The sequence below is a fragment of the Oncorhynchus tshawytscha genome, linkage group LG26, assembly GCF_018296145.1.
Source record: "Oncorhynchus tshawytscha isolate Ot180627B linkage group LG26, Otsh_v2.0, whole genome shotgun sequence".
Classification (NCBI taxonomy): Eukaryota; Metazoa; Chordata; class Actinopteri; order Salmoniformes; family Salmonidae; genus Oncorhynchus; species Oncorhynchus tshawytscha.
In genome coordinates, this window is record NC_056454.1 from 269,533 (window position 1) to 292,075 (window position 22,543).

General features: G+C 42.8%; 1 protein-coding gene across 13 annotated transcripts in view; it reads left to right on the forward strand.

The window, feature by feature from the left end:
* The window catches only part of mycbp2 (MYC binding protein 2), a 286,672-nt gene that overhangs the window by 176,332 nt on the left and 87,797 nt on the right, over positions 1-22,543 (forward strand). For 8 of the 13 annotated variants that reach the window (XM_024388610.2, XM_024388613.2, XM_024388615.2 and 5 more), the window contains exons 36-47: positions 3,905-4,047; positions 7,289-7,389; positions 14,914-15,132; positions 15,355-15,577; positions 15,885-16,003; positions 16,208-16,289; positions 18,135-18,184; positions 20,350-20,522; positions 20,730-20,874; positions 21,310-21,519; positions 21,845-21,900; positions 22,116-22,246. In XM_024388610.2, coding sequence (XP_024244378.1) covers positions 3,905-4,047; positions 7,289-7,389; positions 14,914-15,132; positions 15,355-15,577; positions 15,885-16,003; positions 16,208-16,289; positions 18,135-18,184; positions 20,350-20,522; positions 20,730-20,874; positions 21,310-21,519; positions 21,845-21,900; positions 22,116-22,246 — 1,652 coding nt within the window. The remainder of the gene's footprint in view (positions 1-3,904; positions 4,048-7,288; positions 7,390-14,913; positions 15,133-15,354; positions 15,578-15,884; positions 16,004-16,207; positions 16,290-18,134; positions 18,185-20,349; positions 20,523-20,729; positions 20,875-21,309; positions 21,520-21,844; positions 21,901-22,115; positions 22,247-22,543) is intronic. The other 5 variants (XM_024388614.2, XM_024388622.2, XM_024388620.2 and 2 more) reach the window with 2 other exon arrangements.

Sequence of the window (22,543 nt, forward strand, 5' to 3'; positions counted from 1 at the left end):
ACTAGTTCTTATAGCCTTTAGCCGCACCCTTATCCTACTTCTCCTCTATTCGTCTGGGGATGTAGAGGTTAACCCCTGCAGCCCCCAGCACCACTCCCATTCCCCAGGCGCTCTCATTTGTTGACTTCTGTGACTGTTAAAGCCTTGGTTTCATGCATATTAACATTAGAAGCTTCCTCCCTAAGTTTGTTTTATTCACTTCTTTAGCATACTCTGCCCACCTGCCTTAGAAAGGCCACTAAAAATCCTGAAATTTCCATCTCTAACTATAACAACTGCCAAAGGGGGTGGAGTTAGCCTGCAGAGTTCTGTCATACTATCCAAGTTTGTGCCCAAACAATTCGAGCTTCTACTTTTAAAAACCCACCTTTCCAGAAATAAGTCTCTCACAGGTGCTGCTTGTTATAGACCCCCTTCAGCCCCCAGCTGTGTCCTGGACACTGTGCATTTTTTTGCCCCCCATCTATCTTCAGAGTTTGTACTGTTAGGTGACCTAAACTGGGACATGCTTAACACCCCGGCCGCCCTACAATCTAAACTAGATGCCCTCAATCTCAAGGTACAACCCTAAATCTGTAACCATGGGCACCCTCTTAGATATCATCCTGACCAACTTGCCCTCTAAATAACCTTCTGCTGTCTTCAACCAGGATCTCAGCGATCACTACCTCATTGCCTGCATGCGTAATCGGTCCGCGGTCAAACGACCACCCCTCATCACTGTCAAACGCTCACGAAAACACTTCAACGAGCAGGCCTTTCTAATCGACCTGGTCCGGGTATCCTGGAAGGATATTGACATCATCCCTTCAGCAGAGGATGCCTGGTTGCTCTTCAAAAGTGCTTTCCTCGCCATCTTAAATAAGCATGCCCCATTCAAAAAATATAGAACTAAGAACAGATAATGCCCTTGGTTCACCCCAGACTTGATTGCCCTTGACCAGCACAAAAATACCCTGTGGCGTTCTGCATAAGCATCGAATAGCCTTCGCGATATGCATATTTTCAGGGATGTCAGGAACCAATATACTCTGTCAGTTAGGAAAGCTAAAGCTAGCTTTTTCAAACAGGAATTTGCATCCTGTAGCACTACAGTGTCCCAAAACTTTTTGGAATTAAAGTCCATGGAGAAAAAGAGCATCTCCTCCCAGCTGCCCACTGCACTGAGGCTAGGAAACACTGTCACCACCGATAAATCTACGATCGATAATTTCAATAAGCATTTTTCTACGGCTGGCCATGCTTTCCACCTGGCTAACCCTAAACCGGCCAACATCTCAGCACCCTCTGCAGCAACTTACTTCTCCTTCACCCAAATCCAGACAGCTGATGTCTGAAAGAACTGCAAGATCTGGATCCCTACAAATCAGCTGGGCTAAGACAATCTGGACCCTCTTCTAAAATTATCCCCCAAAATTGTTGCAACCTCTATTTACTAGCCTATTCAACCTCTTTCATATTGTCTGAGATCCCCAAGAGATTGGAAAGCTGCTGCTTGCATCCCCCTCTTCAAAAGGGGAGACACTCTAGGCCCAAACTGTTATAGACCTATATCCGTCCTGCCCTGCCTTTCTGAGGTCTTCGAAAACCAATTTCACAAACAGATCACCGACCATTTCGAATCCCACCGTAACTTCTCCACTATACAATCTGGTTTCCGAGCTGGTCATGGGTACAACTCAGCCACGCTCAAGGTCCTAAACGATATCACAACCGCCATCGATAAAAGATAGCACTGTGAAGCAGTCTTCATCGACCTGGCCAAGGCCTTCGACTCTTTCAAACATCACATTCTTATCGGCAGACTCGATAGCCTTGGCTTCTCAAATGACTGCCTCGTCTGGTTCACCAACTACTTCTCAGAGTTCACTGTGTCAAATTGGAGGGCCTGTTGTCCAGACCTCTGGCAGTCTTTCTGGGGGTGCCACAGGGCTCAATTCTTGGGCCGACTCTTTAATCTGTATATATCAACGTCGACGCTCTTGCTGCTGGTGATTCTCTGATCCACCTCTATGCAGACAACACCATTCTGTATACATCTGGCCCTTCTTTGGACACTGTTAACAAACCTCCAAACAAGCTTCAATGCCATACAACATTCCTTCCATGGCCTCCAACTGCTTTTTAAATGCTAGTAAAACTAAGTGCAACCTCTTCAACCGATTGCTGCCCGCATCCTCCCGCCCGACTAACATCACTACTCTGGACGGTTCTGACTTAGAATATGTGGACAACTACAAATACCTAGGTGTCTGGTTAGACTGTAAATTCTCCTTCCAGACTCACATTAAGCATCTCCAATCCAAAATGAAATCTAGATTCGGCATTCCTTTTTCGCAACAAAGCCTCCTTCACTCATGTTCACTTATACCCTCGTAAAACTGACGATCCTACCGGTCCTTGACTTCGGCAATGTCATTTACAAAATAGCCTCCAACACTCTACTCAGCAAACTAGATGTAGTCTATCACGGTTCCATCCGTTTTATCACGAAAGCCACATATACTACCTACCACTGCGACCTGTATGCTCTCGTCACTACGTATTTGTCGCCAAACTCACTGGCTCCAAGTCAGCTATAAGTCTGCTAGGTAAAGCCCTACCTTAGGTCAGCTCACCATAGCTACACCCACCCGTAGCACATGCTCCAGCAGGTATATTCCACTGGTCATCCTCAAAGCAATCACTTACTTTGACCGCCTTTCCTTCCGTTATGGCTTAGAGTAAAGCCAGTGTGTCTATGTATGCTGATGACTCAACACTACACATCAGCTACTACAGCAACTGAAATGACTGCAACACTTAACAAAGAGCTGTAGTTAGTTTCGGAAAGGGTAGCAAGGAATAAGTTAGTCCTAAATAATTATATAACTAGAAGCATTGTATTTGGGACAAATAATTCACTAAACTTCAACTAAGTCTTGTCATAAATATTGTGGAAATTGACTAATTTGAGGTCATGGTCAAAACATGTTGATACAACCGTAGCTAAGATGGGGAGAAGTCTGTCCATAATAAAGTGCTGCTCTGCCGTCTTGACAATACTATCAAAAAGGCATGTCCTAAAGGCCCTATTTTTTTCGCACCTGGACTACTGTTCAGTCGTGTGGTCAGGTGCCACAAAGAGGGACTTAAGCTTGGCTGGCCCTTAAATGTACATGGAGAGCTAAAATGAATTCTGCCAGGTAGCCTAGTGGTTAGAGCGTTGGGCCAGTAACGGTTGCTAGATCGAAACCCCGAGCTTACAAGGTAAAAATATGTTGTTCTGCCCCTGAACAAGGCATTTAACCCACTGTTTCTAGGCCGTCATTGTAAATAAGAATATGTTCTTAACTGACTTGCCTAGTTAAAGGTTAAATAAAATAAATAATAATATGCATGTCAATCTCTCATGGCTCAAAATGGAGAGATTGACTTCATCACTACTTGTTTTTGTAAGAGGTATTGACAAGCTGAATGTATCGAGCTGTCACCCATGCATACTCCACAAAACATGCCATGAGGTCTCTCCACAACCCCCAAGTCCAGAACAGATTATGGGAGGCACACAGTACTACATAGAGCCATGACTACATGGTACTCTGTTCCACAACAAGTAACTGATACAAGAAGTAGAATCAGATTGAAAAACAGGTAAAATGCACCTTATGGAACCACGGGCACTGGTGAAGAGGCACACACACACAGGTACAGACACTTTGTGGTGGTGTAACAGTGTTATATGTACGTTTTTATCTTTTGATGAATGTGTAATATACGTGTCTTAATGTGTTTGTACCCCTGGAAGAGTAGCTGCTTCCTTGGCTAATGGGGATTACTAGTAAAAATACAAATGCCATTCCCAATGCTAACAACCATTGGTAGTGCTAACACATGTGGGCGTCACATGTGTCTTTTCCCGTAGGAGTGAGTATGACGGAGATCTGCAGTCCCAGCTGCTGAACAAAGCCAATGAGGAGGACAAGAACTGCAGCAGGGCTCTCGCAGTGGTCAGTGCAGTGGTCAGAGCTGCCAAGGATCTCCTTCACAGGGCGTTCACTGTCGATGGTAAGAACTGAGAGCTGGGGCCTCTCGGGTGGCGCAGTGGCTATGGGCGCTGTACTGCAGCGCCAGCTGTGCCACCAGAGACCCTGGGTTCGCGCCCAGGCTCTGTCACAACCGGCCGCGACCGGGAGGTCCGTGGGACAACGCACAATTGGCCTAGCATCATCCGGGTTAGGGAGGGCTTGGCCGGTAGGGATATCCTTGTCTCATCGTGCACCAGCGACTCCTGTGGCGGGCCGGGCGCAGTGCACGCTAACCAGTACAAGGTTGCACGGTGTTTCCTCCGACACATTGGTGCGGCTGGCTTCCGGGTTGGATGCGCGCTGTGTTAAGAAGCAGTGCGGCTTGGTTGGGTTGTGTATCGGAGGACGCATGACTTTCAACCTTCGTCTCTCCTGAGCCCGTACGGGAGTTGTAGCGATGAGACAAGATAGTAGCTACTAAAAATCAATTGGATACCACGAAATTGGGGAGACAAAAAAAAAACAGAGCTCTCTGTGAACAAGGCGAAATCTGTCAATGTTACTTTCATAATAAGTGACGTATGACAGGAGGGATATCGAACTATAGCCTATTGGCACATTGTAGCATATGGGCCTCTGTACGACAATGCCCACCTAGCCTGGCGAGCGTTCCAACACATTGTACATATTGTAGCATAAAACCAATAATTGTAGCAAAAAAAAAGCTGTCTATTTTCAGAGCGATAACGTTACACATGCCGCCTTCTGTCTGATACCCTACCTTATAGCCAATGCACGCGGTTCCTTTTTCATCCCAACTTTCCAGATAGGGGATTCCAGTTGTGAAGCCATACAATTAGTTTCAACTTTTAATGTCACATTTACTTTCTTGTGATTGAAACTAATTGCATGTCTTTTACAATTAGCTTAATATTAGGAGTTAAGAAATAAATATAGTAGCAATGGAAAGCTGGGATTCCTTTTCAATAGTAACTATCAAAACTGTGTTTTCACACTGGATTGTATTAAACATTTTGCGCAATGACTGGGCTTATAAGAACATATTTCCTCTTTCAATTATTTGTTTGACATCTCAATAGTGAAATTCACCATAATCTCCTAAGTAGTATGAAGAACTAATCATACCTATCTGTCAGAGACAGACTGGTCGAGTGGCAAATGAGGGAGCCCCTCCCCTCACAGTAAAGAGCTACCCGCCTGCCTTCTGATCGTCAGCACGACTTGATCTGTTTTCCTGTTTAACTGTTCACCGCATAGCGCAGTGTTTATCAGCACTTCTATTTTGTGTTGGGTGATTTTATCAAAATGAAACGTTTTCTATTGGGGTAGGAATTTGCTTCACCACGAACGTCACACGGCTAGCTGCAGAGACTTGGCTAGCTTAACTGTAAAGGTGACTGTCAAAGACTCCAGCCACCCGAGTCATAGACCCGTCTGAAGTTTGCTAGAGAGCATTTGGATGATCCAAAAGAAGATTGGGAGAATGTCATATGGTCAGATGAAACCAAAATTTAACTTTTTAGTAAAAACTCAACTCGTTTTGTTTGGAGGACAAAGAATGCTGAGTTGCATCCAAAGAACACCATACCTACTATGAAGCATGGGGGTGGAAACATCATGCTTTGGGGCTGTTTTTCTGCAAAGGGACCAGGACGACTGATCCGGGTAAAGGAAAGAATGAATGGGGCCATGTATTGTGAGATTTTGAGTGAAAACGTGGCTGGGTCTTTCAGCATGACAATGATCCCAAACACACCGCCCGGGCAACGAAGGAGTGGCTTCGTAAGAAGCATTTCAAGGTCCTGGAGTGGCCTAGCCAGTCTCCAGATCTCAACCCCATAGAAAATCTTTGGAGGGAGTTGAAAGTCTGTGTTGCCCAGCATCAGCCCCAAAACATCACTGGGCCAAAATACCAGCAACAGTGTGTGAAAACCTTATGAAGACTTACAGAAAACATTTGACCTCTGTCATTGCCAACAAAGGGTATATAACAAAGTATTGAGAAACTTTTGTTATTGACCAAATAATTATTTTCCACCATAATTTGCAAATAAATTCATAAAAAATCCTACAACGTGATTTTCTGGATTTTTTTCCCCCTCATTTTGTCTGTCAGAGTTGGTGTACTTATGATGAAAATTACAGGCCTCTCATCTTTTTAAGTGGGAGAACTTGCCAATTGGTGGCTGACTAAATACTTTTTTGCCCCACTGTATGATTTGTTTGAGCTACTAAGGAGATTCTGGTGAATTCCACTAGTGGAGATGTCTCTCTCTTAATATCAGGGAACCGGGGTTACAGAAGTTTCACTCCACTCAGCTGTTTGAGCTACTAAGGAGATTCTGGTGAATTCCACTAGTGGAGATGTCTCTCTTAATATCAGGGAACCGGGGTTATAGAAGTTTCACTCCACTCAGCTGTTTGAGCTACTAAGGAGATTCTGGTGAATTCCACTAGTGGAGATGTCTCTCTTAATATCAGAGAACCGGGGTTACAGAAGTTTCACTCCACTCAGCTGTTTGAGCTACTAAGGAGATTCTGGTGAATTCCACTAGTGAGATGTCCAATATCAGGGAACCGGGGTTACAGCTGCTGTTTGAGCTACTAAGGAGATTCTGGTGAATTCCACTAGTGAGATGTCTCTCTCTTAATATCAGGGAACCGGGGTTACAGAAGTTTCACTCCACTCAGCTGTTTGAGCTACTAAGGAGATTCTGGTGAATTCCGCTAGTGAGATGTCTCTCTCTTAATATCAGGGAACCGGGGTTACAGAAGTTTCACTCCACTCAGCAACCAGCTGTTTGAGCTGCACGCTCTCGCTGCCGACAGGTGATACTCCAGTCAAACTATAGGCTCTTTGTGCGGTGCACATGTGATAAATGTACAAAAATACATGTGCCAATTTAATTCCACTACATTATTCAAATTAACCTAGAATTGGTTAATCATGTCCATTGCATTTGTTTCAGCGGAAAACCGACTAGTTATTGTGCTCCTCATTCCTGAAATGACCTCCAGGTCATTAGGTCACTTTAAGACTTTAATAAAGGACATATTCATTGGGGACTGCACTTGTAAAGTATAATAATTCTGATCTGTCATATGTCATTGTATCGGTTTCAACTGTTGATTTTTGTAACAGGGCACCATTGAAAAAGAGACTGCTCTCAACTGGGATTCCCTGTATAAATAATGTTTAAAACAAAAAGAAAACCATCCCTATATGTCTTTGATATTAAAACCTGTGCTCCTGTCTGAAGCAGAGGACATCCCTGAGCTGCTGAGCTCTTCCAGCCTGTTCTCCATGCTGCTCCCCCTCATCCTGGCCTACATCAGCCCTGTGGCTGCCTCAGTACCCAAGGTGAGATGTGGTAAAAAATATATGTGAAATGGGCTTTACATTTTTTTTTACTGCTGTATCTCGTCAAAGGTCCCCAAGGTGAGAGCAAGGTGTTTTTTTTTTTTCTAGATGAAGCACATTGATCCAGCCTAGCACTCTTTTTGAAGCTACCTTTCTGTTTATCAATGGTCAAAGCAAACCCAAAACGACTGTCAATAATCACACACAACAAGGGGGTGCTTTCCTGGGGTGACAGATCTGGACCATCTCCACATTTTTTTTTTTTTTTTTCACCTTTATTTAACCAGGTAGGCTAGTTGAGAACAAGTTCTCATTTACAACTGCGACCTGGCCAAGATAAAGCATAGCAGTGTGAGCAGACAACACAGAGTTACACATGGAATAAACAAATTAACAAGTTAACATTGAGCTCTGGACATAGCTCTTTGAGGAACCTTTGCAGGAGGATGGAAGGTAGACGCTTGTTGGCACTGGTCTCCTGAAGTGTGTTGAAGACATTGATGCTGCCATATCTGGCTTTTTGCTGTACTGTAGTTCATCTGGAATATTGAGTAGCTTCTGCTGGGCTCTCTCCAATGAGTGTTCCCCCAACCCTCTTGAACATGCCTCTGTGCTCAAAGATCTCCCCTAATGAGAATGAAGAAGGGTCATGCCCCGCTCTTCCTATCCGTCTCATCCTCATAGTCAGACAGGTCACTGTCATCCTCAGTCTCCTCTTGGTAGGATAACAAGTCTCCAGGCAGCCATCGTCTTCAGGAAGTGACCTTCAGGTGCTCTGGAGAGGCATTTTAGCATTGAGCTGATTTTTGACTACTTAAGGAATATTTGGTCAACAGATTTGAATGGAGTTTACTGATGGAGGGCAGCTGGACTTTTTTCAAGGAGGGGAAAAAGTTGGTAATCTTCCTGTGCAGTGCCTGAAACCCTGTGAGCTACCTGGTTATGCTCTTCCGGCTGTTCTTGAAGTCACACCTTTGCAGGAGGCTCACACTGATGAAGTAACATGGCATCTTCTCCTCAGCCCTGGTGAGGAGGGTCCTCCTGTACCCCAGTTCGAGGAATGTGCAGCTGCAAGTCGTTGTGCTCCTTCTCCATGGCCCCTATCTCCTCATTCATTTAAGCTACTTTATATAGGTCTTCATGGAGCCAAAAGGTTACACCCGTTTCAAAGTGGACCTGGGGCTTTCCCACCCAAAATGCATAAACAAATTAATATAGAGACTTGTTCTGAAAAGGCCCGAGGATAACTAGACCCCTTCTGTATAGACTTGGTCGTATCGGACCCGGTCCGATCCGAATGAGGGAAGCAGCAGAAAAGTATATTTTAAGCTACTTTATTAACCAGAGCTGATAAATGGAGAGAGAGAGAGGTTGCTGCTCTAGCAGGGACTGTGCTGCAGGAGAGATGGCAACCAACCAAGGCGACTCGCGCTATAGTAGATAGCTGTTATTTATCATCCAATACGATTACGTCATACATTGCTTAATTTGTAAATCGGGAGATGCCGGAACAAAAAGTGTGAGTGTGGTGACCTAGCTAGCTCTGAGGTACCAGAACGCATACATAAAAATCAAATAATAAATTATAATAAAGCATTGCATGCATATCACATTTGCATTGAGAAGTAGAGTACAGGCACTAAGAAATTGCACACATAGTGAGGAAGATTTTAGTGGCCTAGGAACATTTAGCCTTTTATAAATGCATTTCATTGCAATTCTAATCATTTTGCATGACTAGACTGTCAGAATATTTTTTATTGAAATGACAGGCTACTTTGACACTGAGAATCTGAGATCAATAAAAACGACCTTCTCTTGAATCCATCAATAGCCTAGACCTAGGTGTGTGGAGACGCACATATTGTAGGCTACATTTTGAGGAGGAAATTATAGTCCTAAAAATGATGCGCAGCTCACTTGCCGGTGATGGCCGACGCGTTCGTGTCAAAAGCCTATCTCGCTGTTATTCTACTTTGTAAAATGATATTTGGAAGTTGATCAAATATTTTGGTAGCCAACAGCATACATATTAGTCTTCTCTTTTCAGCAGGGTCCATTTGCATTCCAACCTGTTTTCCTGCAAATCAAATCAAATGTATTTATAAAGCCCTTTTTACATCAGCAGATGTCACAAAGTGCTTATACATAAATCCAGCCTAAAATTTAAAAAAGCAAGCATATATATATATATATATATACATATATATATATATATATATATACATATATACACATATATATATATATATATATATATATACACATATATATATATATATACATATATACACATATATATATATATATGTATATATATACATACATACATACATACATACATACATACATACATACATACATACATACATACATACATACATACATACATACATACATACATACATACATACATACATACATACATACATACATACATACATACATACATACATACATACATACATACATACATACATACAGTGGGGCAAAAAAGTATTTAGTCAGCCACCATTTGTGCAAGTTCTCCCACTTAAAAAGATGAGAGAGGCCTGTAATTTTCATCATAGATACACTTCAACTATGACAGGCAAAATAAGGGAAAGAAATCGAGAAAATCACTTTGTAGGATTTTTTAATTTATTTATTTGCAAATTATGGTGGAAAATAAGTATTTGGTCACCTACAAACAAGCAAGATTTCTGGCTCTCACAGACCTGTAACTTTTTCTTTAAGAGGCTCCTCTGTCCTCCACTCGTTACCTGTATTAATGGCACCTGTTTGAACTTGTTATCAGTATAAAAGACACCTGTCCACAACCTCAAATAGTCACGCTCCAAATTCCACTATGGCCAAGACCAAAGAGCTGTCAGAGGACACCAGAAACAAAATTGTAGACCTGCACCAGGCTGGGAAGACTGAATCTGCAATAGGTAAGCAGCTTGGTTTGAAGAAATCAACTGTGGGAGCAATTATTAGGAAATGGAAGACATTCAAGACCACTGATAATCTCCCTCGATCTGGGGCTCCACACAAGATCTCACCCCGTGGGGTCAAAATGATCACAAGAACAGGGAGCAAAAATCCCAGTACCACACAGGGGGACCTAGTGAATGACCTGCAGAGAGCTGCGACCAAAGGAACAAAGCCTACCATCAGTAACATACTACGCCGCCAGGGACTCAAATCCTGCAGTGACAGACGTGTCCCCCTGCTTAAGCCAGTACATGTCCAGGCCCGTCTGAAGTTTGCTAGAGAGCATTTGGATGATCCAGAAGAAGATTGGGAGAATGTCATATGGTCAGATGAAACCAAAATAGAACTTTATGGTAAAAACTCAACTTGTTGTGTTTGGAGGACAAAGAATGCTGAGTTGCATCCAAAGAACACCATACCTACTGTGAAGCATGGGGGTGGAAACATCATGCTTTGGGACTGTTTTTCTGCAAAGGGACCGGGACGACTGATCCGTGTAAAGGAAAGAATGAATGGGGCCATGTATCGTGAGATTTTGAGTGAAAACCTCCTTCCATCAGCAAGGGCATTGAAGATGAAACGTGGCTGGGTCTTTCAGCATGACAATGATCCCAAACACACCGCCCGGGCAACGGAGGAGTGGCTTCATAAGAAGCATTTCAAGGTCCTGGAGTGGCCTAGCCAGTCTCCAGAGCTCAACCCCATAGAACATTTTGGATGGAGTTGAAAGTCTGTTTTGCCCAGCAACAGCCCCAAAACATCACTGCTCTAGAGGAGATCTGCATGGAGGAATGGGCCAAAATACCAGCAACAGTGTGTGAAAAACTTGTGAAGACTTAAAGAAAACGTTTGACCTCTGTCATTGCCAACAAAGGGTATATAACAAAGTATTGAGATTAACTTTTGTTATTGACCAAATACTTATTTTCCACCATAATTTGCAAATAAATTCATTAAAAATCCTTCAGTGTGATTTTCTTTTTTTTTTTCTCATTTTGTCTGTCATAGTTGAAGTGTACCTATGATGAAAATTACAGGCATCTCTCATCTTTTTAAGTGGGAGAACTTGCACAATTTGTGGCTGATTAAATACTTTTTTGCCCCACTGTATGTCTACTTATGAGAAGGTAAAGGTTTATGTTTCTGTCTCCAGATATGGTAAATCTGCATTTGAAATGTTATTAATATAAATTTGCATATATTTCTGTTAATTCCCATATATTCCTGTTAATTCCCATGGAAAGTTTCCACCTCCTGAATATTCCCAAAAATTTACAACCCTATTCAATACACATAGGTTGACAGTAAATGTCTCAATTCACAGTTCTTTGAGTCCCACAATAAGAGCTACGACGCTAATGTTCTCTGGGTGTCACTGAGTAGACTGATACCCCATGTAATTGATCCACAATCCATAGGTAAGGCTGTACTGTGAAATAATTACAGTTGAAGTCGGGAGTTTTTCACTATACACTATTCAGTTTTTCACTATTCCTGACATTTAATCCTAATAAAAATTCCCTGTCTTAGGTAAGTTAGTATCACCGCTTTATTTTAAGAATGAAATGTCAGAATAAAAGTGATTTATTTCAGCTTTTATTTCTTTCATCACATTCCCTGTGGTAACTATTTTATTTAACTATTTAAAGGTTCTAGAATTCTTAAAAGGCCGCACAAATTTTAGGAAGTTGAAGCTTGGTCGCAAATGGGTCTTCCAAATGGGCAATGACACCAAGCATACTTCCAAAGTTGTGGCAAAATGGCTTAAGGACAACAAAGTCAAGGTATTGGAGTGGCCATCACAAAACCCTGACCTCAAAACACCTCTTTGGCCACCTTTCCTTACAGTTCTCTGCTGGCAATGACTGGAACGAACTGCAAAAATGGCTGAAGTTGGAAGCATATCTCCCTCACTAACTTGAAGCATCAGCTATCTGAGCAGCTAAACCGATCGCTGCAGCTGCCCATCTGTAAATTGCCCATCCAATCTACCGACCTCATCCCCATATTGTTTTACTTACTTTTTTGCTCTTTTGCACACCAGTATTTCTACTTGCACATCTATCACTCCAGTGTTAATTTGTTAAATTGTAATTACTTCGCTTCTGTGGCCTATTTATTGACTTACCACCTCACACCATTTGCACATACTGTATATAGACTTTATTTTTTCTATTGTGTTATTGACTGTTTATTCCATGTGTAACTCTGTAGTTTGTGTCGCACTGCTTTGCTTTATCTAGGCCAGGTCGCAGTTGTAAATGAGAACTTGTTCTCAACTGGCCACCTGGTAAAATAAAGGTGAAATAAAAAAGACAGGGGATTTTTACTAGGATTACATGTCAGGAATTGTGATACACCTTAGCCAAATTCATTTAAACTCAGTTTATGTAAACATCCGTCTTCAACTGTATACCAGTTTCATTTGAGGACCAGGATGTTCACAGCTGTGCCGTACATATTGCAAAATTGTCGGGAAGAGATTTTTGATGTACCGATTTCATGGTACAAAGAGTGTTTGAATTATTCAAGACTTCGCTCTTTTCAGCTAAAATTATTGTACAGAATTCTTGCCACCAACAAAATGTTGAATATTTGGGGCATACAGTCATCACAGCTCTGCAGATTTTGTTGTGAGGATACATAATCAATAGACCATTTATTTTGGTATTGCCCTCAGGTAGCCTGTTTCTGGTCTCAGGTTCAGGAATGGCTGAAAAAGCATAACATTTTTCTAAAATTGACACTAGAAATAGCATTGTTGGGAGATCTGGAGAGACCGGGTCAGTCAATTACTTATACTAATACTCATAATAAAAGTATTTTTCTTCAACTCGCAATCTGTGGATTCTATTCGATTCGATTCAAATGGTATATTAAACGTCACAGTGCATTGGGGGACGGGGGCTTGGGGGAATGGAATTATTGTATTCTATTTTTTTCTAGGGGTGGGGGGTGGTCTCGGATGGTTGAGGGGCAGATGATCTTGGAGGGCTGGTAGCCTGAAGTTTGGGAGCTTGGGCCAGTGGCTGATAGGTTGCTGGTTCACGTCCCTGTTTTTGACCTAGAGAGATCTGTCGACGTGCCCTTGAGCAGGGCATTGACCCTGGTTGCTTCTGTGGGTCGCTTTGGATAGGATTTTGTTAGATTACTGAATGTAATGTAAATGTTGAGCAGCTTCACTGCAAGTAGATTATTGAATATTAAAACATACCAAAAAAAGTTGTTTCATACTGTGTGGTTTCAGAAAGTACACAATAGAGGAATTATTAGTAATTATAATAAAATATTAGCATATAGCAATGAGACAATATTACAATGAGGTAACATAATAACTGAAGAGCTCAAAGGCTCCCCAAAGGGGCAGAGTTATGCTTAACAAGCCAAATGAATACACAGGCCAATGCAATGATAAGGCCAGGGCAGCTTGAAAGGATACAACACAGGTTAATACTTATTTGACAGCATTAGCATTGTTTTACAGAACTAATAGAACATTTTAACAACGATGGAGGCAATGCGGGTGCCAGCTGGAAAATGCACCAGGGGGAAAACTTTAGAGCAGGTTCTGTTCTGACTGGAGATCTTGACCTGAGGGAACCCTGGGGGAGTGCTTGGGCTCTCAACGAAAAGAGAAGTTTGTCCAGCTCATCCTCACCTTACAATAGCATTGACTGCCTCAAACATAAATTGTCCGCCATTGTGAAATGGACTACTTCTATGTGAATTAACACACCTCATTTCAAACTGTTAGAAAATTATGTACAATTGATAAGTTGAAACAGCCTATAGATAATTAGCAGGCATCGTGCCTTGGTTTGAGGGCAGGGCATGTTAACTGACCTGTTGCATAACAATACCATTGTGGAACTGCGTGTAAGAACTGACGCTGGGGGGACATAGAGATATTGGAACTCATGCGTGAAAAGGTTCATCTTCATTCATATGCTTCCTCAAAGGGGAAAATACACACTGGCATCAGAGAACTCTCGAATCCAATAAGACTATCATAATATTCACTAAATTGGAAAGTGGCCCACCATTAGAAGTCCACTGAATAAGAAAGCCATAAACAAACAAAAATATGCAAAGATATAAAAGTAAAATCTTCCTAAAACTGTATGAGGAAAGGTGATGTATCAGTAAGCCAGCACCGGTGATGTAGTGTATGCTAAACCTGTATCGATGCTGTTGACTCTCCATTTTATTTTATGAATAGCGATTATACACTTATAATGCAAAAGCAGCTATTTTTCATGAATGTTTACTTGTCTCCTGCCTTTTTCATTTCTTACCCACCAATGGTATTTCCGCTACATCCCTGGCTATCATTAATACCGTTTTCCATTGATAACTCTTATCATGTTAACTTGAAAGGGGGAGAGCAAGAGATGTAGGTGCCCATTACTATTACCCCTATATGTTTAGATGTAAACGTGATTCAAGACCATACACTTCCTGCTTACAGATAACAATACCATCTAAGTGTACCTTTTAAGGGAAACGGAACCAGTGTGATTCATTTGATCATGTTTTTTTCCCAATCAGGCCGCAGTGGAAGTCTTTGGTCTGGTCCAGGAGTTACTTCCTGCTGTCTCCGCTTTGAACCAGAAGTATGCCCCACTGGCTTTCAACCCCAACCAATCAACAGACAGCACCACGGGCAACCAGCTGGAGCAGGGCCTATCGGCATGCACCACCTCCAGTCACTATGCTATAATAGAGAGTGACCACCCTTACAAGCAGGCCGGAGTCACACAGTATATGGTAAAGTACGCGCACACACACACACGGTGAAGTGGGACTGTTCCCAACATAGGAATTCTTAGTCAAGGGTAAAGAAAAGTATATATCTAGCAGAACTGGACATATTGTATGAACCAGGACTTTTTAAAAATGTGGATCCCCATTAACCTTTGCAGAAGCATCAGCTACTCTTCCTACGCATAATTGTTTCATGGCTTTAACCTCTCCCCCTTTACTCCTCAGGTGTCATTCCCGGACTGCGTACGGTGGACCACCATCGAGTTTGACCCCCAGTGTGGCACAGCCCAGCCAGAGGATGTCCTTCGCCTGCTCATCCCCAGCCATTCGCTCCACCTGTCCAGCCTGAGCACCAAGCCCCTGGCCCACGACACCAGCAACACCTGGGTGGAGCTCAAGAAGATCTCTGGCTCCAATGGCTGGCCTACCACTGTCCTAGTGCTGCCAGGTAAGATAAAAGCGGTCCAACGCTTAATTACTTAATTTCAAACCGATTTGACCGCTGGGTGAGGGTGTTTTGTTTCAGTAGGAAGGCATTTGACTAGCTAAGTCAAATGACACGCTAGGAAACAAGTCATTTGAACCAATCAAAGGTTAGGTTATTGATCAGGGCAGCTCAATCTCTTCAATGGACAGCTCTGCTAAGCCACAGCTACTTTAATTATTCTCAGCTGACAGACAATAAAGTAGTCCCCCTGTCCTCCCTGCTGACAATATCACAGCATCACCCTTCTGTTCTTCCTTTGGGATCCCAGGAAACGAGGCCCTGTTCTCCTTAGAAACTGCCTCTGACTACGTAAAAGATGAGAAGGCCTGTTTCTACGGCTTCAAGTGTGTTGCCGTGGGTTACGAATTCAACCCCGGACCAGATGAGGTAAGGGGAACTTTGTTTTGCTATGTTAAAAGGGTAGTTTACCCAAAAACAAGATTTACCCACTTTTCCTATTGTACTTTAATTTGTTGGCAAATACATGTTTTTACAACAAATGATACGTGTGTGTGTGTGTGTGTGTGTGTGTGTGTGTGTGTGTGTGTGTGTGTGTGTGTGTGTGTGTGTGTGCGCACGCACACGTTTCAGGGTATTATCCAGCTGGAGAAGGAGCTGGCATACTTGGGCAGTGTGTGTGCTGCTGCTCTGATGAAGAAGGATCTGGCTCTTGGTGAGGGAGATCATAGAACATGGCAAAACTGATGGGTAACACAGGAGAACTCATATTGAGCATGTACTGTATCAACTCATATTCTTTCAATACAAGTACCAGGTGCTTGTTCTCATTATTGAAGTTGCAGTAAAATATATTTGCACCTTTACACAATGGAGCAGAATTTTCTGTTTTCTCTTTTCACAACTGGTTCATAATTATTTCAGGCCATTTTGTGACTTTAAAAGGGACAATTCTAAATGTCATTTTTTTCTTGGTCCTGTGCAGTTGTAAATCATACAAATACACTTGTTATCACCAAATGTTTTTTTCAATTTAATCTTATTTTGTGAAGAAATAGTGCCAATATATTTGACTGCAATTGTATACAGGTGAAGTCAGAAGTTTACAAACACTTAGGTTGGAGTCATTAAAAGTTGTTTTTCAACCTCTCCACAAATGTCTTGTTAACAAACTATAGTTTTGGCAAGTCGGTTACGACATCTACTTTGTGCATGACACAAGTCATTTTCCCAACGATTGTTTACAGACAGATTATTTCACTTATAATTCACTGTATTACAATTCCAGTGGATCAGACGTTTACATACACTAAGTTGACTGTGCCTTTAAACAGCTTGGAAAATTCCAGAAAATTATGTCATGGCTTTAGAAGCTTCTGATAGGCTAATTGACATCATTTGAGTCATTTGGAGGTGTACCTGTGGATGTATTTCAAGGCCAACCTTCAGACTCAGTGCTTCTTTGCTTGACATCATGGGAAAATCAAAAGAAATCAGCCAAGACCTCAGATAAAAATTCCTCCAAGTCTGGTTCATCTTTGGGAGCAATTTCCAAATGCCTGAAGCTACCAGTGGTAGGCCAGCCATTGGAGCCAGTTCATCTGTACAAACAATTGTAAGCAAGTATAAACACCATGGGACCACGCAGCCGTCATACCGCTCAGGAAGGAGACACGTACTTTTTGGAGAAATGTCCTCTGGTCTGATGAAACAAAAATAACTGTTTGGCCATAATGACCATCGTTATGTTTGGAGGAAAAAGGGGGAGGCTTGCAAGCCAAAGACACCATCCCAACCGTGAAGCAAAGGTGGTGGCAGCATCATGAAGTGGGGGTGCTTTGCTGCAGGAGGAACAGGTGCACTTCACAAATATGGCATCACAAGGAAGGAAAATTATGTGGATATATTGAAGCAACATCTCAAGACCTCAGTCAGGAAGTTAAAGGTTGGTTGCAAATGGGTCTTCCAAATGGACAATGACCCCAAGTATACTTCCAAAGTTGTGGCAAAATGGCTTAAGGACAACAAAGTCACGGTATTGGATTGGCCATCACGAAGCCCTGACCTCAATCCTATTGAAAATGTGTGGGCAGAACTGAAAAAGCGTGTGCGAGCAAGGAGGCCTTACAAACCTGACTCAGTTACACCAGTTCTGTCAGGAGGAATGGGCCAAAATTCACCCAACTTATTGTGGGAAGCTTGTGGAAGGCTACCCGAAATGTTTGACCCAAGTTAAACAATTTAAAGGCAATGCTACCAAATACTAATTGAGTGTATGTAGACTTCTGACCCACTGGGAATGTGATGAAAGAAATAAAAGCTGAAATCACTCTCTGCTATTATTTTGACATTTCACATTTTTTGTGTTTTTTTTGTGGTGATCCTAACTGACCTTAGACGGGTAATTTTACATGGATTAAATGTAAGGATTTGTGAACTGAGTTTAAATGTAGTTGACTAAACTGTATGTAAACTTCTGACTTCAACTGTATATGCATGCATGATTATAATTTGCCCCTAATGGCATATCATATTTTATCCTCTGTGCTTTTCTTTCCAGGGAATGAACTTGAAGAAGACCTTGAGATTCTTGAAGAGGCCTCTCTCCAGGTATTCTGATGCCATTTGACTTTTTGATAATCACATTGTGACATAACTAAAGCTCTCAAGTGTGCAAGCAGGAGGTATGAAAAAGACGGCCAGTCCTCAAACGTATCATCAAGCCTCTGTCAGCATGTAACGATGACATACAGTGCTGCTTGAAAGTATGTGAACAGATTTTTTCTGCCTTTTTGATCTGACATAACAGGTTTACATTTACCATTTGTTGGTGTAGAGGAATCATGCCTGTAGTTGAAAAACACAATTAAAAAGGAATTACTGCAGGTTCAAAAATAAGTGAACACCAAGTTGCATTGGTTAAATCAAGTGGTAAGTAGAGTCAGGGGGGTTAATAATTGGGTACCAAATGAACCAATCAAAGGAGAGATCTTTCGGAAAGAGTGTGGCTGGTACTCTGATAAATAGAGATAAGAAACCTGGTCAGTTTGGTGTTATCAATTCAGGTGAATGCAAAGCACACCATGCCGAGAGGAAAGGAGATCTCAGAGGACATCAGGACAAGGCTAGTGAGAGCACATTCTGCGGAGGCTATAAAATCATCTCAAAAAGATTTGAGCTCCATCAGTCCACTGAGGCAAATAATTTACAAATGGAGAGTATTTAACATGACAGCAACTCTGCCTAGAAGTGAACGCCCTTCCAAAATATCCCCAAGAGCCACAAGAACAATAATACATCAGGTTAAAACCCACATTTTTAATTTAGAGATGCAGACCTCCCTTGCTGCATCTCCGGTAACTTTGCATGCTTCAACAGTACGAAGAACATTGAATAGAAATGTCATTCATGGGAGGGTTGCTAGGAAGAAGCCTCTGCTGTCAAAAAAGAAACAAACTGCCAGTTTTACCTTTGCCAGAGACCACCTGGACAAACGTGTTTTTTTTTATATACCCTTTTTTCTCCTTAATTTTGTGGTATCCAATTGGTAGTTAGTCTTGTCTCATCGCTGCAACTCCCGTACGGACTCGAGAGGCGAAGGTCGAGAGCCCTGCGTCCTCCGAAACACAACCCAACCAAACTGCACTGCTTCTTGACACAATGCCCACTTAACCTGGAAGCCAGCCACACCAATCTGTCGGAGGAAACACCGTACACCTGGTGGCCGTGTCAGTGCGCACTGTGCCCGGCCCGCTAGTGCACGATGGGACAAGGACATCCCTGCCGGCCAAACATTCCCCTAACCCGGACGATGCTGTGCCAATTGTGCCCCGCCTCATGGATCTCCCAGTCACGACCGGCTGCAACAGATCCTGGACCCAGAATCTCTAGTGGTACAGCTGGCACTGCGATGCAGTGCTTTAGACCATTGTGCCACTCGGGAGGCCACCACCTGGACAAACCGGAAGGTTTCTGGAAGTCCATTCTCTGGACCGATGAGTCCAAAATAGACTATTTTGTTCACAATCAACACCGCTACATTTTGCGATAACCCAACACTGCCTACTACCAAAATAACCTTATCCCAACAGTCAAGGATGGTGGTGGGAATGTCAAGATCTGGGTCTGCTTTGCCTCCTCTGGACCTGGACGACTCCACATCATTAAGGGAACCATGGGTTCTGAGGTATACCAGGAGACTCTGGAACAGAACATCAGACCATCAGTCAAGGAGCTAAAGCTGGGTCAAAAATGGGTCTTCCATCAAGACAACGACACAAAGTATTCAAATAAATCTACCACAGAATGGCTCAGGAGAAAGAAGAATTGTGTTTTGGATTGGCCATGTCAAAGTCCTGACCTAAATCCAATTGGAGATGTGGCAGGACCTGAAGCAGGCAGTTCATGCCAGACCCCGCTCAAACCTCATTCAATTGCCTGAGTTCTGTAAGAAGGAGTTGGCAAATATCCCTCAAAACATATGTCAGAGACTGATTACTGGCTATAGGAGATGTTTACTCCCAAGTTATCGCTGCTGATGTAGGTTCCTCAAACTTTTGGAGTTCACATAGTTTTGCACACATCAAATCTGAGTTTCAGTTAAATAAACCACTTTTGTTAAATAAACAATGAAAATATATCATATATTTTTGTTTCTGTCATTTACTTGGAATGTCTTTATTACGAATTGGGGTTTATGTTAATATTTATAGCAAATTAATGACCAAGACTGTACTACCCTCTCCTTCCCCCTTTCCCTCCCCCGCTCACTCCAGGTGTGTAAGGCCCACTCAGGTATCCTGGGCAAGGGTCTGGCCTTGTCCCACTCCCCCACAATCCTGGAGGCTCTGGAGGGCAACCTGCCCCTGCACCTGCAGACCAACGAGCACTCCTTCCTGGAGGACTTCATTACCTGTGTGCAGAACTCCAGCGGAGGACGCCTGGCCAGGTGAGAGAGATGGAGACGGCATGTAGACACAAACACACAGGCACACATGCCCACGTACACACACTGCGTGAAACAAAGCTCAGCACATAGCCAGGTAAGCTGTGAAGAACAGCTATGAATATTCTCACTTTGTGGTACATTTCTTTGTCTCTTGGCCAGGTTGTAAATAAATATATGAATAAAGAAATGTACCCCCCCCTCCCCCAGGTGGCTGCAACCGGACTCCTACGCGGACCCCGAGAAGACGTCTCTGATCCTGAACAAGGACCACATCTGCTGCGGCTGGCCCACCACAGTGGCCGTCCAGACCAAAGACCAGTACGGAGACGTGGTGCATGTGCCCAACATGAAGGTCAGGGTTTTGAATTGTTCTGTTCTTACTTCATGTCATAGAAAGCCTACATCGTCACATGATTGTTTGTAGTGACAGATTAGACCCAAAACATATACTTATGTTTGCCGCACACTACCTATTCAGAATGTTAACTAACCTGCCATTCAGACTGGCTACCAAGCCACTGAAATTTGCTTTAATTTGGGACATTTTCAACTCTGGTCACAAGCTCTCTAGTTGCCGACCATTAAGTCGCTGAGTGTCCCCTTGTGTGCATGGAAAATGACTGGTTGCTGGTAGCTAGATCACTGATAGCCTCACCAGATTTGAATCCACTGTAATGTTATCAGATGTTCATTGTGAACATAAAATAAATAGAATATGTCAGCTAACATTTGCGAACTGTACACCTTGTTGAAGGCATCCCATGTCTCTCCCTCTCCTCTCCCCCAGGTGGAGGTGAAGGCGGTGCCCGTCTCCCAGAAGAAGTCCATGCAGCAGGAGTGCATGAGGAAGATGCAGCGTCTCCCAGGCAGCAACAACCCCTCCTCCTCGAGCACTCCTGACCTGACCTTCGGGGGCCTACCCATGCCCAAGCTGGATGCCACTTACGAGCCCATGATCGTCAAGGAGGCTCGCTACATCGCCATCACAATGATGAAGGTTGGGCAACCATAAACCTGTGACCTTAGAGATCAAACGGATTTGTTTAGATGTTTATATTAAAATGAATGTTTTATCTTTATGCATTGGACTGAAATGTATTTATTAGCTTGTATGTGAAGAATAGTGGTCTATTTTCTACCTGGGCCCTTGTTCACCTCCCTCCACGTATCTTCTAGATCTGGAGGGGAAAGCAACATGGCAGAACCTAGGTGAAGCTGTTGCTCACCGTGTTTCCTTGTGAAATGATAGAGAAGTGGTTTGTTTTTAGAGCGTAACCAACCTGTATTATGTTTTTGACACTGTGCTTATCCTCTATGTCCAGGCCTATGAGAACTACTCGTTCGAGGAGCTTCGCTTTGCTTCGCCCTCTCCAAAGAGGTAATGGATGAGAAAGTTCAATCAAGTGCAGCAAAAGTAATTGAATGTAAACAAACTCATTTACAATTGAGTGATTTAGCAGACACTCTTATCCAGAGCGACTTGAGTGCATACATTTTCGAACACCATTTGAACCGAGGTTTGATGAATTGAAAAGTGAAGTCGAAGTGGATTTGGATTTAAACGTTTTCATCCCTGTGCCTCTCCCCCGCCAGGCCCAGTGAGAACATGTTGATCTGGGCCAACACAGACGGGACCTACAGCGCCAACTGGACCCCCGGGGCTGTGGGCCTCTATACCATCCACGTCACCATCGACAGCATCGAGATCGGTAAACCAGACCAGGGTTGGGGTCTAATTATATTCAGTCATTACATTGTTATAAGTGAACAGAAATTCCAGTTCCCATTTCCCATTTCCTCTATTGAAATTGGACTCCAGGTCAAGTCAGGTCAACATACCTTGTGTCAATGTGTAATTTTTGAGTTTCTGTTAATTGAAGGTTTGGCACATGCACTCAAAAAATGTACGTTGGTATTGTGTTTAGTCTAAGATTAGAGAAAATAAATGTATTAGTTAGTACAATGTATTCAACATATATTAGTTGTTAATATGAATGAAAGTTATCTGCTAGCTGAGTGTT